Genomic DNA, 18,982 nt, shown 5'->3' on the forward strand with positions numbered 1-18,982 from the left:
TAAAACCATGTTACTCTGATCCAATATTAACCATGATCTATTTCTATCACTTTTAACATAGCTGTTAAATATAGCTGATAACATAGCTGTATATTAAGTAATACATGCATAAATTATATATATTTATACAGATCCATAATTTGTCATCCATAATTGCAAACCCCAAAAAGTCCAGAAAAGTGTGTTTATAGTCTTTTTAATCCCACTTAGTTTAAGTATTTTTATGTTTGTTATAGTTTGGATTACTGAAGTATTCCACCAGACCCATTGGGAATGTTATGTAATCATTGGTATATTATTTTTCTACAAATCTGAAAAGTTCTCAAAACACTTCTGATGTCACAGGTTTTAGATGCAGGGCAGTGGACCTGTAGAGAAGTTATCAATGTTTGTTATATTTTTAAACTTATATTTCAAAGATAAATGTGTTACAGTGTTTTGATAATCTTCACGTAATGTTTTCCATGCAAAATACATTTACCTCATGACCCAGCAGTTCCACCGCTAGGTAATTATCCAAGAAAAATAAAAACTTATGTTCACAAAAAAAGCCTTGTAGGAGAATTTTCATAGCAGCATTATTCACAATATCCCAAAACTAGAGCCACCCAAATGTCCATAGTTGTCTCTTGAGACACATAACGTCATGCCCTGTGAGTGCAGAGTGGGTAGGAGTGGTGAGGATGGAAGAGAGAAGCTTGTTCTGGAGTGAGACCACCAGGTTCAAATTCCAGCTTTGCCGACTAAATTCTGTGTTCTGCTAGGAGATACTAGTATAGCCTGCCATAATGTGATATAATTCAGTGTACATACTGTAATTCGTAACTTGTAAGTCTTGGTGGCCTCCAGCAACTGTGTCATTATGACACACTTCACTGACACCACCTAGTGAAAGCTGTGCTGCTCTGGTTTTTATCCTCCTCTGTTGATGTCACTAGATCAGTTTTTCATTTCCTGTACCCTGCAAAAGGCACACACATGTATGCACAGGCCCTGCACATGCACACATGTATTTCTTCCATCATCTTCTTTGCCTTCCTCCCAAGTTTTACTGCATCACCAGCTAATGAGTGTGGTTATTTTGTTATCCGAAAGAAGCTGTTCAGTGAAAACGTGTTCTAGCTCCTCTTCTTTGTACAGCACTGTGTATGAGGCATTGTGTCACCTCACTTCTTCTTTCATCTTTATTTCTTCTTACTTTTCTGACGTTTTCAAATGTGTACCACTTTCTTGTGGAAGGTGACTGAAGGTATACCTGTTGCTTTTCTTTCTGTTTATATAGAGTATAGTTTATATACTTACTTTGGTATTCTGTTACACATAGATTTGGGTTTGAAACGATGTGGCAAATTTTAATTTTTAGTATCACTAGTTTTCAGTGGACAAGTTTATGCAGTTTTATCCTAATAGATTTCTTTTTATAAATTTATTTTATTTATTTTTGGCTGCATTGGGTCTTTGTTGCTGCACACAGGCTTTCTCTAGTTGCAGCGAGCGGGGGCTACTCTTCGTTGAGGTGCGCGGGCTTCTCATTGCGGTGGCTTCTCTTGTTGCAGAGCACGGGCTCTAGGCACATGGGCTTCAGTAGTTGCAGCATGCAGGCTCAGTAGTTGTGGCTCACGGGCTTAGTTGTTCTGCAGCATGTGGGATCTTCCCGGACCAGGGCTCGAACCCGTGTCCCCTGCATTGGCAGGCGGATTCTTAACCACTGCACCACCAGGGAAGCCCCATAATAGATTTCTAATTCTTCTCTTCCAGTGACATTGCTTACTTATTTTTATCATTAGCAAGTAATGTGTCTTTCAAATAAATAATATTACTTCTTTTTTTTCATTCATCTGTACATGTTCATAGGGATCAAGGAATAGCAATTCCACAGAGTGCGAGTATCTTCTCCATTTTCTGCTACTGCAGAGTAGGTTACCGAAAAGTCGGCAGTGGAACATGCCGACAGTGGCACATCAGTCTTCATGATGTTTTCACTTACCTTAAAAAAAATTCTTTGTAGTTTGTTAGAAGTCCACTTCGCAGTTCTCTTTGTTACAAACTGTAGTGCCCCATGTGCTGTTACAGTGCCAGGGATAGAGTTTTGTGTAATAGGAAAGGACTGAGAAGTTTGTCACCTGCTCCTTTCTTGAATCAAGAAGGACCAATGTTATATCAGAAAAATGTATTATTGGGTTACTTTCCTTTGAAATATTAAGTCCCGAGGCTTAGATAATGCATAAAATATGTGAACAGCACATAGTTCCATTTCTGCCACCGTCTTCAGGGATGAACCTCATCTTTCTGTTCCTGAAGTTTATCCTGCAGGATTTAGACATTTGAGATTTGTAAATACAGTTAAGATTTCTCATACCAGTCATTTAAAAACTAAATCCTAGCAAATGACTTGGGGAGATGGGATGAGTGGGAAGATAGGCAGTGATAAATAGGAAATAGGCTCTGTTCTCTAGGAGCTTGTTCTTTGCTTGGTAGTTGTGATATACAACAAACTAATTCAGGGCAGAAAAATACGATCTAGGGATAGCCCTTTGAGAAGGTAGCACTTAGGTTGAAGTCTGCAGGGATGAAGTAGGATTTGGAAAGAAGGATGAAGGGTAGAATGGAGTGCAGAGAAGCATTCAAGATGGAGGAAATAGGAATATGCACAGAGATGAATAACGGAGTGATTTGGCTTGATTTATAATATAAGATATGTGTAAAGAACATAGATTGATTTAACTTGAGAAGATAGTTTGGGGCCAGGCCATAGGTAATTTAAATGTATTATTATTTTTTTAGATGGCAAGAGACCATGAAGGGTTTTAAGACATGAGAATGTTAAGAAACATTAAGATGAAAGTTTTGTTTTGGGCAGTTAATCTGGCCATTGTGCATAGATTGATTGGAGAACAGATACTATTAACACATTATTGTAGTAGTTTTGGTAATATACCAATAATGACAAGAGCAAGGGTGACAACAGTAAATGGAGAGGGTGTGGGGCAAATCCAAGGTAAATGAAATGGCCATTTTGATGATCAGAGGCATCCCTGGGTTTTGCCTGTTGCATAATTACTAATAGTGCCCCATTTCACTACTAAGTTTTTCTTGGCTTGGACAGTGTATCAGATGCCCCTAAAGATGGATTTGCTTTAGAATTGATAGCATTTGCTAATTGAGGGGAGAGCGGGATGTTGGCATAAGAAACGAGAATATATACACAAATTTTAGAAATTCTTATGATTATGATTTTATTAAATTTTCCTTTTTGGGAGAATTAAACAAATTTCCTTACCTGCATACCACAGTCAAATCTTACATGTTTAAAATCCCAGTTTGTTTTTTGTCTTTTAATGAATACATTTGAGTTTTAGACTCTTCAACAGAGTGATAGGTACTGTAGAGACTATACTGTATTTAATTTACCTAATATTTCCATTGATTCCATTTAAAAGTAAAGCTTTTTAGAAGAACATTAATAAATCAGTGTAGCTTACCTTAGGAATGTAGCTGGTAGCAGTTGAGAGTATCCTGTGTATCAACATCCCATTACTGAGAATGGGCTTCAGCATGTAGCACCTTTTGGTTCCCTGATCTTTCTTCCCTGATTGAAACAGATGGCTATAGTCACATGATACCTATTTTAAGGTTTGTGCATAGATATGGCTGTGATGTGTATGGACCATTTCAAGTGCTTAGTGCTCTTGTATTTTCCATGTATAGGCGGAGGGAGAAGACAGCCTGAAGAAGATGCAGCTGATGGAGCTTGCGATTCTCAATGGCACCTACAGAGATGCCAACATTAAATCACGTAAGAATGAGACTGAGGCTCAGAGCTACAGCTGTTTCAGCTGTTTTGTCCCCAGACCTCTCCCCTTTTGGCAGCACAATACGTGAACAGTTAAAGTGAAGAGTTGAAATAACTGTCACTTGATATGGGACTAACTGTCCCATTTTTACTGCTTTCAAGAATTGAGGGCACTCTCTTGATTTTTATTTTATGCCAGCATGCCTAAGTTTTGAGTTTACAAACTTTTATTCTTTTGATGAAATTTCAACTTCTAAATTCAAGAGTTTCGGGAAATTTTCTGTTAACTTACAGATTTAAGACTTCTAGTTTGTTACATTTATGCAAAGGACGAAATTTTTAAAAAAATAAAAGCTAATTTGGAATATATCTGGATGCAGTGTTGTTACATTTATGCAAAGGACAAAATTTAAAAAAAAATAAAAGCTAATTTGGAATATATCTGAATGCAGTGATTCTTCTGTTGATTTCTATTCTTTCCCCTTGCTTGCACATTTTTCCTCCAGTATTTTTTTCTCTGTTGATTTTATGTGTGAGTTCACAGAGAGCAGTAGATGATACTATTTTTTAATCCTATTTTCCCCTTTATATGTATTGTGCATGCTTTCATAAACTGTAAGAGGATTGCTTTTTTATATTTAAAAATGAAATAATGTGAAATTTATATTTTGAGACAATCTGAGTTTTACACATCATTCATATGAACATGATGTCATTTAAATTACTAATTTTTTTTTAAAGAAATAGAATTTTAAAGACATAGCCAACTTTCCCAAATATAGGCACCCTAGTGTGTTTAGAGTGGTTACTTTTACAAATGGTTGGCTTTAATTTACTCATGAAACGGAGTATATCATTAATAGTCATGTGTTTAGGAATGTAACATTTTTTTGTATTGTTTTTTCTATAAAGAAGTTAATTCCTACAGATGCAGGAAATTAATAACTGTTGGTTATTTGACTAAGTTAATACAATGAAAATTATGCTTTCCTTCATTTGTAACTGAAGCTACTCTTTAGAAATATACCAAAACTGTATTTCTGTGGACTCCAATTACCAAGTATTTTTTAACATCTTTTAATGCAAGTGTTTTTTTGTGCTTCTGCATGCACCATTAGTCTCATGAAATCTTAAAAACATAGATATATCCGATATATGAAGTAAATATAACCTGTTTTAATGGTCTCATTCTTTTTTTCCCCAGTGGCTTTTTAATGTTTGCACATTTATTCTCAATCACGTTGGGGAAGGGGAAGCTGTTTTGCATTTGGTTGGTGTGCTTTGGCATTTCTGTGTGACCAGCGCATGTACTAACGATTTCCTTTTATTTTTCTTCTTCTCTGCTCTCTCCTTCCCTTCCCTGCCCTCTCGTTTCCCACGTCTCGCCTTTGGCTGTCCCTGTGCCTCCTTCTCAATCTCTTCGCTTTCACTGTAGCAGCCCTTGCCTTTTCTCTTGCAGCCACAGCCCAGGCCGCTCCAAGGGTTATCACGGGGCCTGCGCCCGTTCTCCCGCCAGCTGCCCTGCGCACCCCTACGCCAGCTGGCCCTACCATAATGCCTTTGATCAGACAGATACAGACCGCTGTCATGCCAAACGGAACTCCTCACCCAGCTGCTGCGATAGTCCCTCCAGGGCCCGAAGCTGGTTTAATCTATACGCCCTATGAATACCCCTACACGTTGGCGCCAGCTACATCGATCCTTGAGTACCCTATTGAACCTAGCGGTGTATTAGGTAAGTTGTTCTCCCTGTATGGTTAATGACATTTTTCTTCATAACTTCTGCTGCCCCAGACTTTGAAATGATATATCCATTTTAGAGAGACAAGTTTACATTAGAAAGACTGAAAACTAAATTTTGTTCTATTTCAGCCTCTTATAAGGGTTTCCTCCTGTAAATAATTGTACCTTAAATTTATTCAGATTCACTTTGGTGACTGAAATTCACTTTGGTTGGGTAAATTTGAGATGAACATTTTAAACAGAAAATACTTTTCACATTTTTGACATCATTGCGGTCAATTCTGAGTTTTAGATCCCACCTATTGGCCTATCCTCTTCATCAGCTCCACCACCCAGTTTTTAGATTCCTTTTGTGTCGGAGATTTATTTGTCAGCTAAATTTTAAACTTCTATGTGAAAGTTTTTTGAGATATTTTTAAAACTGATGTGTGTTTTCTAATATTTGTGATCACTTAAAATATGAAAGGGACCAATAGTTGCATTCTTCAGTTTTCTTCAGCTTTTCTCTTTTGAAGTCCTAGTTAATATTAAACATAAGAGACACTCTTAATTTCAGTAGTACAGTATGGAATGAAGTAAATACCAAGTCACTGAATTAGAATCACATTTGAGACGAAAATTAAGATCATGCTATAAATGCTCGGTTTTACATGAACAAAAAGTGGTGTGCTTGAAAAAGACATTACTGATGCCTTTTTTTTATAGAGTGGATTGAAATGCCAGTCATGCCTGATATTTCAGCCCATTGACTTGCTGGATGAAGGACTAGAGTACAGCAGCTGTTCTAACACGACCAGTCAATGTGGAACAAACTGTTTCCGGGCTGCCCCTTTGTTTTACCAGACAGAATTTGAATTCTTTTTTCTTGAATTGTATATGACCTTGGTGCTGCATGCATGTTGTTGACTTTTAGGACTTTGATCTTTTAAGTTCTTTTTTTCCCAGCATTAATATTGATTTCTAAAAATATGAAAGTCTTTAATGAACCCGGACACTAAGATTTAAACTTGAAAATTCATTGTTCAATTAAAAAAAGCCACGATGCTCTGTATGTTATCTGTGTGTGTGCATGCACTCAGGTGCCTTTTGTTTCATGAGCAGATACATTTTATTGTACATGTTTTCTGTTTATCTCTAAATCATTGTAAAAAGTATTATAGGTCAGAATTATACAATAGAACTGTTTATGAGAGGCCTGTTTCTGTTGCATATTTCTCAAAGCATTTTTAAAATAACATGTAACCTATAACCCCTTTACGTTTTCCTTTCTGTTAACGCTCTGTCCTGTGGCCCCATGCCTGCTCCTTTCCCCCAGAGCTCCTCTCTGCTGCACGCACAGCGTCTGTTCGAGGAGTTTGACTGTTGCTTCCTGCAGGGCTGGCACTCTTAGCCACCAGCTGCTGTTCCAGCACTCTGAATGCAAGATCTCGCTGATTTTGCCTCGTGGAATTATACTTACATAAGATTAGTTTTTCTAAAATGAAAAAAGGGGTGATGGACCAGTTTACTGCTTAGAAACAGCAAGAGGCACTGCAGTAAAATTTCTCATTTTAAAGCAATGTGCTTTTGTTGTGTTGGAAAATTTTTATTTATAATACTTAATTATTAGACTGACAAAATTGAAAGCAAAATATACAGATACCTATTGACATTCATAAGATGAATAATAATGAGTACTAAATGACAAGATTCCATTATCAATTTTATTTCTCGCTTTGCCACCTAAGCAGTAAAACATGATATTGACCACTTGGAGAACTGAGAAAATATTTCAAATTGCTGTGTTATAATAAATTTGCACACAGATAACATGCATGCTATATATCAAGTCTCATCATATTATTTTAAAATGAGCAGTGCCCTTCAAAACGGATGCAGACATGTGTGTTGGTGGTAGTGAGGAGATTGGTATTAGCATCAGATCTTCATTGATGACTAATTTTTAATTCCCTTCCTTTTATCTTTAGGTATGGCTTTCCCAACGAAAGGCTAAGAATTCAAGAACGGTCTTAACTGAACCCTCATCAGATCTGAATTTAACAAATGCTTAGTCTCAGCAGCCTCCAGGGGGTGGGAGGGACGCTTAGCCTAGCAGTCAGTGACTGACTTGCACTTTTGCACACTGATAGAAAGGAAAAGTATGTTATTAATTGGTTTAGGCTGTAATCTTACAAAGTAACGGTAATTTATAAAGGAGTGTATAGTAGTATACTGACTGCTAAGTGTACTATACTGTTTGCTTTACTAATCACCTAATTCATTGCAGTTCATACTTATTGACTCAAAGTTTAGAACCACAATCTGTAGGCTTTAAGAATTGCTTTTAAACCTTCTTAAGTGATAGACTCTGGAAGTGGTCTTAAGGTTAGCAAATAATTGTCAGTATTAAACATGGCATTATTTAAGTAGTCCTGCTGCAAGAAAGGCACTTCAGTGAATATGTGACTAGTAAAGCTTAACTATGTTTGGATCTAATAGAGTTCATGAAATCTGTAACTTGGGATTGTAAATGAATGGATAAAATAGGTTAAGGCCAAGATTATTGAAATGAATGCAATATTAATAGATGCATATATACACAACATATTATGGTTAATTTTAAGACTACTGTGCCTTAACATGTTTCCTAAAAGAAAACTTTTGTAGTAAACAAACATTTGAAATCCATTTTGATAAACCTGCTGTTAATGTTTGTTATCTTTTCCCTTGTGAATGTTCTCTAACTTTGTCTTGGTAATTGCAATTTAACTAGGTGCGGTGGCTACTAAAGTTCGAAGGCACGATATGCGTGTCCATCCTTACCAAAGGATTGTGACCGCAGACCGAGGTTAGTTTAGTTCTGCAGTTCTTGTTTATGAGAAATGCGTTGGGTGTCCATAAGATTTGTTACACCACACCTGATGGAAGAGATATCACTGCTTGCCTGCACATCGTTTCTTTTCTTTTTCTAAATTAATTTGTAATAATTGACAGGTTTAAGGGTTGGGTTTTTTGGGGTGTTTTTTTTCCTCCCTTCATATTTTAACTTATTAAATTCTATATTAGTATGTACAATGATTTATTTCTACTAAAACGTAAATTAATCCCTTTGGGGAGCTATTAAATTTTCATGTTGCCTTAGTTATTTTTCAGGAATAATTTTTGCTAAAATTTACCTTTTAATTGTTCTGAAATTTTGGGTTGGTTTTGCAAAATGAACTAAGCGGATGGTGCTTTAACGAGAGAAGTAAAGGAATATATGCCTCCTGTGTCCTTTTGGAGAAAACTGAAGATTTAGTTTCCATTTTCCTTTTTAATAAGATACTTGAACCACTGTATACACAAGGGTATACATGTCAAGTACTTAGCTGAAATCAACAAAGGACTGTGAAGATAACTTTGATGAAGTTGGATTTTTTTTATAAATCAGAAAATCAGTTCCCTTTTATTCTTACATTCTCTTACCAAAATGGATCCTTTGATTTTTGTTATTTGCTGCTAAAATATATTATCTGAACGTAAACTATCTCTTGAAGCTCTGTGGTGACATGAATCCAGCTGTTTGAAAATCCTTTTTGACTAACCTGTGACTGGGAAATAAGTCTTCATTTTTCTCCTTTTCAACATTTGTAATTTGTGTCCTATATATGCCCTTGGACCCTTTTATAAAATTATTTATGTTTATTGAGGAGTGACGGTTTCGGTTTATTGACATTGTTTTCTAAGTTTGTCATTACAAGGTAGGAATCCAAAGCAAGATAAAAAAGGATTTTTCACAAGCTTCTATTATGGCACATCTATTACCTACTAATTAATTTGATCAGAGTCTCTAATATTAGTGGTGGAAGGTGATGTATTTATACCCCAATCCTACATTTTCTATGAACTTAAGAAAGACCTACCTGTTCTACATGGTTATCTTGAATACTGATGATAAATATTGGATACAGGTGTTGTCCACATGAGAATAAAATCTTCCCAGAGACACTGATGATAGCATCATACATAATTAGCTTGAAGACTTTTAACTAATACATATATTACTTGTAGAGATTATTCAATAAATAGACCCCCAAGCTCAATGATTATTTATGAAGATAATGTTAAGTGTCAGTGTGTCATGCACAAGTAAACCACCCTTTGTGTATCAGAAAAAGTCTCCTAGTGAAGGAGGAAATTTTTTAAAAAATGTTTTTTTTAAGTAACTTGCCATTTAAGGAAACCAAATAATTCCTTGAATAATCAGAGCTTTTTTCCCCCCACATTGTTCATGTCTAAAACAGTTCTAAAGAGTATTTAAAAGTAGTTTTTCTTCTGTTAACCTTTCCCTACATGCCCCTTTTAGGAGATTTCTCATAATTTTGTTTTAACACAATAATTACTGGTCTACTTAATACTCCAGTGCCTTGAGATAGTTGAAAATATTAGGAAGATTTTACTGTATTTGGAAATGACAGCACATTCCATGTGAGGCTCTTTTGTAGTTATATGTGTTTGGATTAGTCCTGTCACTGTTTTTATTAAAAATGCAATGTCAGCAAACCGAAATGCTACCTTTTTTTTTTTTTTTTTAAATAACAAATACTCATATACTGCTGTTACTATCACTGTATGCACTCACTGGGTCTAAGGGAGAGGTCTGAAATCCTTAACTTAAATTATTTTATGATACTACTGTTTTCTCTATTTTTGAGGGTTTTTTTTTATTATTTTTTAATCTTTTGAAGGGAAGATTAGTGTAAGTATTCATTTAATGCAAGGAAACTCAGCCCTTAGACATATAACCATGTAATTCTATATGAGCATTTAGAGTACTACATGGTTGAGAAATACCTAGTTCTTTACTAAAAGTAAACCCACCTCTACACATAATTTGAAAACTGAATTTGAAGCCTATAAAAGACCAACTGACTTTGTAGTTGTGATGAACCATAAGTGCTTTTGCACGGTTGATACACCTGTGTGTACTGTAGGAGGCCAGGACTTGGCAGAGGATATAGTCTAGGTTTACTGGTATATATGTAAATGGTAGTTTGTTTATGTATTCCACACGCAAAAAAACATAATCAGAATTTTTCTAAATAATTTTACAAAAACCATCGTTTATATAATTTGTTATAAGAAACTTAATACAATTTTAATCAAAATTTTAAGTGATTTCAAAAATGCTTTAAGATTCTATATTTCTGGAGTACCTATGAAGTGGTATGACTACATCATGTTAAATATTTATTTTCTTCTTTGATTTTGGAATAGCAGTTTTTAAATAAAATTCCACTTATTTTTAAGAAATTCAGGGAAGATTTGGTCACACTGAAGATACAGTATTTTTGTAGTATTTATAAGGTATCCTAAATGATAGACTATAGAAAGCATTTTTGTTATATGAAGGTAAACCAGTCCATTATATAGATCATTTACACTCTGTGAAATTACACCTACTGGGTTTTGATTTATGAAGTGGCACAGAATCTGCCTTTGCACTGAATATCTTTTCATTTACATCTCCTCTGCCTTAGTCACAGTGGCAACAGTACAGAAAATTCTCTCAAACCTCAGAATATAGTAGAAATAATTAAGCTATTGAATGAGTCTTAAAAATCATACTACTGTTAAGTGGACCAAGTTTGGTGAAGCAGAATGTGACAGAGGTTGATTAAGGAAGGAGCAACTCAAGGACATTGGGAATGATAACTTTTCCACTTGAGAACTACTTTATGTTTTACTGTAATTTTTTTAATTTTTTTTGTTCTGTTTGTTACTTTGCAAAAGAAAATAGTATTTACAGGTGGCTTCTTTTAAAATATAAAATATAAAGCAGGAATGTATATGAAATGTCAGATTTTATTGTTATTTGCAGAGTATTAGCTTTGAAATTGAATAAAGAAAGCTGTTTGTAGTTTTAAAATGCCTTATTGGTATCAATTAGAAATTTCTTCTATTTTTTGATGTACTTAGAGCTTTTTGAGTATAGAATTTTAAATGGCAGGATTTTACAGTGTTTACATGCAAGTGCATTTTATAAGTGTTCTATATGTGTAAAATAGTATTTTCAACTGGAAAGTGTTGGCTAGTGCAGAAGGCCTGGCCTTTTTCTGGTTCCCATGTTTCGTACACTGCTAGACTACAGTTTAGTATTGCATTGTGTCATGAGGCCAAGAAATTCCATGTTGTTTGTAAATAGAATAATTGAAAAAGCAATAAACATTTATTGAACAAAAGAAACCTTGTTTGGCCCAGAGTTTATGTTGAACCAAATTATTCATAAAAATTTAAATTTCTTTAGATTCATTTCTGTTGATCATCAGTTATTAATAATCACATCCATCATTAATAGTTGCTTTAATGCTTGCATCTGAGAGAATACTAATGCTTAATAGCAGTCAGATACTGATAACTGCACTGACTGTTTCAGAATTCTGTATACCAAACCTATTCATTGTTGTTGTTTTCCAGTTTTCTTCATTGACTGCTACTAACTATTAGTTGTTAGTTGTATTTTATTTCTATTTTTTCCTGTTAACAGTTTTTGGTTTTTTTTTATTTTGTTTTTTTGTGGGAGTGGGCTCTCCTTCATTTGTTCAAATCATGATATGAAATTGTCATGATTTTTATTGTATTCTGTAGATGGTGTCAATCAGTTTGTCAGAATTAAACATGCTTTTTTTTATTAGTTGTGATTAGTTTTTCATGTTGTCATTAAGCCGTCACTAGCTGAAACTAATCTCTTCTCTATCTTTTCTTTTCTTTTTTTTTTTTTGTTTTTTGTTTTTTGTTTCTAACCACCCAGCCGCCACCGGCAACTAACCTATGACCTTCTGACCTCTGAACTCTTCACCCAATGATGACCTGACCATGCCTGCCTGCTGATCAGTTAACTGGTAATCGCCTTTGCTTGCCTGTCGTCAGTGCAGCGAGCTGAGGCACTTGTCCGTTCGTCTTACCATCTAACCAAACAAAAGACAAAGAAATTGTCCTCCAACTCAGCTTTTGTTCTTTTTCGGTTTTTTTTTTTTTTTCTTTTTTCTGTTTGGGTGAAAGTGGTTCTAGAACCTGCACTGAATAGTAGTAAAGCAATAAGGCCCAATTCATCCCACAGCACTGATCATCTTTTAATGTCCCACCCTAAGCGAACGGTAAGAAGGCCTCACTTCAGAAGGGGAGACAGATGGCCCTTAACTACTCAGTGACAGAGGCAGTTACTGTGAGAGACTTCTAGGAATCTTTTCTTCTCATAGCGAGTCAAAGCTCTCTGAATGTACTGTGTGATGATGCATCATGCATGAACCTTTGGTCAGGGATGTCATTGGTGAAGTGATTTCAAAAAGTATTCAAAATTTGATATGCTCTTTAGTCGCTACAGTGCCCTCAAAGGGCAGAAGTTGCAGCCTTTTTTATATTGCCTGCCAAAATTTGAAGTATTAGAAGTGTGCCATGAGAGAAAAACTTAAGGAATTTTGAAAAGTAATGCAAAGAACAAAACTGCAACACTATTTTTAAAAAGATAAATATCTGAGTTAAAATGACTGAACCTTTATTTTACACCTCCTTTAAAAAATACACAAGAACAAGGTACATGCATTATGTGTCACATTACTGGGCAAACTGTTCAAATATTTTTTTTAAACCTCCCTGTATAGAAAAAAATCATTAAGGATGTAAAAGCCATGCTTGCCTATTTGCTGTATACATGTAATGAAATTGTAGATAAAGTGTAGTGCATTGAAACAAATGAACAAAAAGTAGATACTTTTACTATACAAGGGTGCTGGTGCAGAAAAAAATATATATTTTTGGAAATGTAGCATTTTATACTTTCAAGTGTTATAAAAAAAAAAAGAACAAAGAAACCCTTTATTTCATGAAATGATTTTTTCTGGTGGTTGTCAAGAAACAAAAGACCAAAAGAGCCTTTTTGTCTTTTTTTTATTTTTTAAGTATTGGAATAAGTCTAAAGAAAAGAAAGTGCCTTATTTTCCTTCATGGTCATTTAGTCAACTGTCCTGTAAGATCAGCTCCTCCCTCAGAATACAAGTTAATGCATGTTACTCAGTCGCCCAGTATGTGAAAGAAGATGTGAGGGGAGACAAATGAGTTGATGGTTTGAATTATATGATTTTTGCCACGTTACCTTGATATAAATTTGCCAAATCTGATACTGTGAAAAAATTTGATAACTTTTCTGATGCCTAGCAAGTAAGGTTTAAAGCATTCTTTTAAAATCATAATTGTGTGCTTTTGGTTATTGCGATATTTAATGTTAGTCCAAAGGATTCTGAAATAAAAATTATGTGTGATCTGAACAGCACTTTACAGACAAAATTAGAGCTCTATTTTGTTGGGGGGGAGGGGTATTGGATTTTGTATTATTAATTGGAGGCAATATATTATATTAGCAACCTTTTTCACAAAAACGAATCTTTCTGCTTTTCACTCTGGAAAACAAGGTTTTTAAATGAACCAAATTTAATCGGACTTGTTTCTACCAAAGCAGATCACTGGGTAGTCCATCTCTGCTGGTTTTAGTAACCTAAGCCAACAACGCCCCCTTTTTAACTTTAAAAGAATGTGAAAAACTAGCATCATTGTGCATATAATACTCAACTACATGTGAGTTTAAACTTCCAGTTTCTTACGAAGTTCAGTTTTGTAGTTGAAGCGATTTGTGCACAAAGCCGACATCTAAACTCTTAAGTAATCATTAACTGCTCAGTACCAGACGTGGCAGATATCAGGTGGCGGTGGCTCCCCAGCTCGTCAGCTCCTTCCCTCTTACACACCTTCACAGCTTCACAGTCAAAGGTCAGCAGTAAGCTCAGTAAGCACCTTTGTGGTGACCTCCTCCATCATCTTGTCTCACTTGGAAACCGTTTTCAGTTTATTTACTATGCAATAGACATTCATTGTTCTGTATTCAGCTAGCTTTAGTTTAACATGCCACTGCTTTGTCTTTCTGTTACACATACAGTTGTTTTGATTTATTTACAATATATGCTGTGCCATTTTGATTTTTATTTTGTTTGGTTGGTTGAATAAATTTGCGACACTCAAACACTTGAGGTGATAGTTTAAAAATGATACCAGTATTTGATCTAGTTTCATCTCAACTATGTTATACCTGGACATTTTAGATGTTTATCAAAGGTCTTTTATGGGGAAGAAAGTAAATGTTTGAAATAAACGTGTGACATTTATGAGTAATGTTGGCTCTGAACAAACGTTTGAAAACTTAGTTGACAAAATTTTGGATCAACTGAAAAAAAGCATGACTTTTGAAATCTCTGAATGCCTTGGTTCTCAGTATTATCATTCTTTATTGAATTTATTTCTTATTAAAATATGTAGTTTTTAAGACTTTTTTTTTCTGACAGTATTATGTAATTTTTTAGTGCGGGTAGATGGGAGTGTCGCTTGTATGTTACCGTACAGCTGACATGTATTTTTGTCTATTCTTTATTATCTCAGTAGTTTCATGCTATCTATGTATCATAACCAACCTATTGCCTATGAGAAACATGTAAGATAATGTATTTACAGCCATTGTTACAAGTTTATAATGTATTTTTCTATCTTGTTTTATATGTATGTTATATAACATTCAAAAAGAATTTTTTTCTTGATTGAGAAAAGGATACAAAAATGCAAAATCCACAATTTTGATAACTGAAAATTGCCAATTGTTTTGCAGTACTTTATTATATTGGGTGTCTTGTCTTTCTTGGGCTTTTAGTTAGCTAATGAATGAATACATTAGACACTTTCGGGTTTTAGTTGGGATTTTACATAGCTTGCATTTTAATTCTTTGGTTCTTTGCTGTTTCTATTAACCCATAGCATTATTTTAATAAATGTTATAATACCAACCTACTAACTCTGGACTATGTCTGTTTATTAACCTTTACGTGTTTAATTAAAATAAACAAATAAAGACAAAGGAATGTAAAGTCTTGAATTCCTGGACTAACCCTGAAGAACGTGACCACAGATAACATAGTCATAACGTGACTTGTTTTTATGTTGTTTGTCAGCTGACAATTCCGCACACTACTGTTAAAATGGCTTTGGTTATTCTGGGCTTTTACTTCGGGGTGGGGGGGTAGGTAGGTGCCAATAGAGATGGGAACAAAGTAGTGTTGGTTTGAGGCGTTCTTCTAGTCTTGCCACTTGCCTTTCAACCTCTGCATTACTAATTCCACAATTTCTTATTTTTCCTTCTCCAAAATAATCACTGTCTGCTCACAGCATAAAGAGTAAAGAGATTCGTCATAATGATATACCCAAGAAACCAGTTTGATTCTTTGTTGAACCATTTTTTGAAATTTCTATAAGTAGATAATTTTATGGTCACATAAAGCAAGGAATCTGATGTCTTACCTTTATTCAGATTTGTGTTTTAATTGGACATTTTTCCTTTATAAAGACGTTTTGAACTGTTTTAGCCAGCTGCTCCTGTTAGAGGGGCTAAACACAGGTAAAGCCAAAGGTAGAGTGGCTCTGTGTCTCAGGACAGTCCAGAGTAAGCCGTTCACAACAACCACAAACCCGCCTCTCCTCGTGGAACCCTCAGCAGGAGGTCAAACAGCGTCACTCAGCGTCACTCAGCTTTATGTCTCACCCTGTTAAAAATACAGTCAGAATACATTAATATAAGAAGTTTAAGGGAGAAGAAATAGCATTTGAAAAGTTATATATATCATGATTTTGCATGCAGGTCAATTTAAGAAGATCTATTAAATATCTTCATGCTTTCCTTGGCTGCAACCTAGGTAAATTGACCTCTACTTATCAATTCTTTAGTGTAACTCTTGAGGTGCATTTTTATTTCACAGATATTGGTATTTCCTGTTCTGTGAAATAGTTCTCCTGGATAATAAAATTTCTCAGGATGAATTTTTGCATTTGTAAATAATGCTTATTTTTGTAAATTACATTTTATTTATTTTAAAGTTCTAAAATTTGGGGCTAAAATGAGTCACATGTTACAGAAGACATAACACCAATATGCTATTAACCAATCAAAGTACTACCATAGTATATATACATACATGAAATACATAGAATAGCGACAGCATCTGATTTAATCATAGTTGAGATGGTTCTTTGGATCAAACAAATATATTGTTTCTCCAGTGGGGGGGGGGGATGCATTATTATTAGGTAGAGCTTTACTATGCTACTCTGTAAAAGTTCACATTGCCATACAGCTAATATATATTCTGTAAAAATCTGAAGATGTCATTCAAGCTGCTAATATGCAAGTCATCATGGCACCATGTCACTGAAATTGAAGAAGAATTTCTATACAGTTTATTCCACATTTTCTGAAGCCTGTGAATGCAGTCTCATCTCATTTTCAGTTAAGAGTACTACTTTTATGTATAATTATGTCACATTGCCACCTTTTATGTTGTAAAAGTCCATTTTTAAAAGACAGAAATAACATTACAAAACCCACTTTTATACAGGCTGTAATAGTATAAAAAATGGAATCACCGAGTTGTTAGAATGATAAAATGCCAGAGGCAGTTTATTGTTTTATGCTACTAGTACTTGACGAAGCAATTGAAAGTTAAGCTTTCAGTCGAGAAGTTGGTGAAATTAATGTACTTAGTAGTCAAGCATTTTTTTCTTAGGCAAAATGTCAGGAAAAATGTAGTATGAAAGTCGATATTCACATACACCTACTCTGTAGGGCAGAGTCCACCTAAAAGGGCAGTTGAAGCACCCTGTCCATAAAGCCAAGATGTGCATATGTTTACACAAGATAGGAGGTGGTTAAGTTTCTAAAATACTGGATAAATATGAAGGATCTAAATTTTCTAGTACACCAAAAGCGGACAACAGGTTTAAATTGCTCATTACCAAATCAATCTTTTTTTTTTTTACCAGCTAAGTCTAACACTTTTATAAATGGCAGTCTAAGGCTTCTCCAGTTTGGGGGGAGGGGGAGGGGTTTGTTTGTGTGTTTGGAATAAGATGTCTGTCATTCCTTGATAACAATTAGCAATTGTAGCATTTCCAGCAAGTCATTTTTAGTAGAAAGAAATGTATTGCTAAATTACAATCCATTATTTAATAGCAGAAATCACCCAGAAAACTTTTTGGACTCAAACTTTCTAAGTACATAAGGTAATTGTTAAACATTGTCACAAGTTTCTTAATACCTTTATTTAAAATGGAAAAATAATTCATATTATAGACAATTTTACTTTTAGAAATATTCATTTGGTACACACATGTAATTTTATCTGTGGTTTTTTTTAACATAACATTATCTAAGTTGAACTGCCTTTGCTATGAAGAGATGTAACAAAATTATATGCCTACCTGGTACTCAATGCTGAATCAAACTGGTTCACCTAAGCGTAGTACTCTCCTTTCTGTGTTTCTGCTGCTCTAATTGCAGGGGGTGGGAGAGGAGGAGGAAGAATTAATTCTCAGGAGAAGTAGTTGGTAGGTGCAGCAGATAGCAACACAACGTGGATTTCTCATTGCTTACAGTTTTGCTGTCCCTTCGTGGCAAAAGACACCACATTGTGGGGAAAAGCACAGCTCCCATGGTAAAAAATTTATACCTTTTTTAAAAATGCTATTATCGAGAAATTTTGATTACCAAATATATCTTTTGTGGTTTATATTGTAGTGGTGTGTATAAAACACTTAGAATTTTATTTGTGGAAATTGTACATAGAAAAGTTGAAATAGGTCTTCCCAAATCCTATGTGAATGGAGAACCACGTTAAGACTGTACATGACGTGCAATAAACCAACTGGAAAAAGTGCATGTGCTTCATCCTCTCAAGCCAGCTGCAGCTGAAAATGCTGCTTATGCCTACCCCCCCCCAAAAAAAACCCCACACACACCACACTTATAAACATCAGAATAAAGAATGTACATTTCACTTTCAGTTTCTATTGGTGCTTTTAACACTGTTTAAAAGAAAGCAGAAGAATGTGACATCCTGGAGCTCTAATTCACTTCACTACAAGCTGATCATAACATTTTCCCTGATTTCCAGTGATTAGAAAAGGAAATCAGTAAACAGACTCACTACAATGTTTCTCAGTTGGATGTGCATCCCAAATACTTGTTTCTAATTAGGAAACTTCAGGTACAATTCTCATGTAGTTTTTAGATGTAAGAAAAAAGAAAGGAGTGCTGACCAAATTTTGATCCAGTAGGCTATGTGAAAAGGAGTAGTGTCATCAATTTTTTGAACAAAGAAGAATTGGTAAAAATACCAGTGGTTTGAAACCTTTTCTCAAAGATTTTATCTTGACATCTAAGTTTTAGGGCTCCTTTGCACCTGAAATTCCCCAGTCCTTACTTAGTCATAAATCCATTCTCCAGGTTTCTTTTCCTCCTTTCTGATCATGCACTAGAACCTTTGTTTTCCTTAGCAGTATTCTCCCCACATGCTTCTAAAAGCCGACAGAAGCTGGGTCCAGAGCATGGGTACAAGCTAG

General features: G+C 34.9%; 1 protein-coding gene across 7 annotated transcripts in view; it reads left to right on the top strand.

Moving 5' to 3' along the window:
- QKI (QKI, KH domain containing RNA binding) overlaps nt 1-18,150 on the top strand; it is a 143,262-nt gene extending 125,112 nt beyond the window's left edge. The window contains exons 5-8 of one of the 7 annotated variants that reach the window (XR_004038701.3): nt 3,709-3,796; nt 5,229-5,528; nt 6,242-8,363; nt 12,306-18,150. Coding sequence is in view for 6 of the 7 variants with exons in the window: in XM_030852970.3 (XP_030708830.1) it covers nt 3,709-3,796; nt 5,229-5,528; nt 8,289-8,363; nt 12,306-12,322 (480 nt within the window). In the remaining variant the exon portion in view is untranslated. Of the gene's footprint in view, nt 1-3,708; nt 3,797-5,228; nt 5,529-6,241; nt 10,098-12,305 lie in introns of those variants that run through there. The other 6 variants (XM_030852971.3, XM_030852972.3, XM_030852970.3 and 3 more) reach the window with 6 other exon arrangements.
- Nucleotides 18,151-18,982: the final 832 nt, after the last annotated feature.

Source organism: Globicephala melas, chromosome 14 (genome assembly GCF_963455315.2).
Source record: "Globicephala melas chromosome 14, mGloMel1.2, whole genome shotgun sequence".
NCBI lineage: Eukaryota > Metazoa > Chordata > Mammalia > Artiodactyla > Delphinidae > Globicephala > Globicephala melas.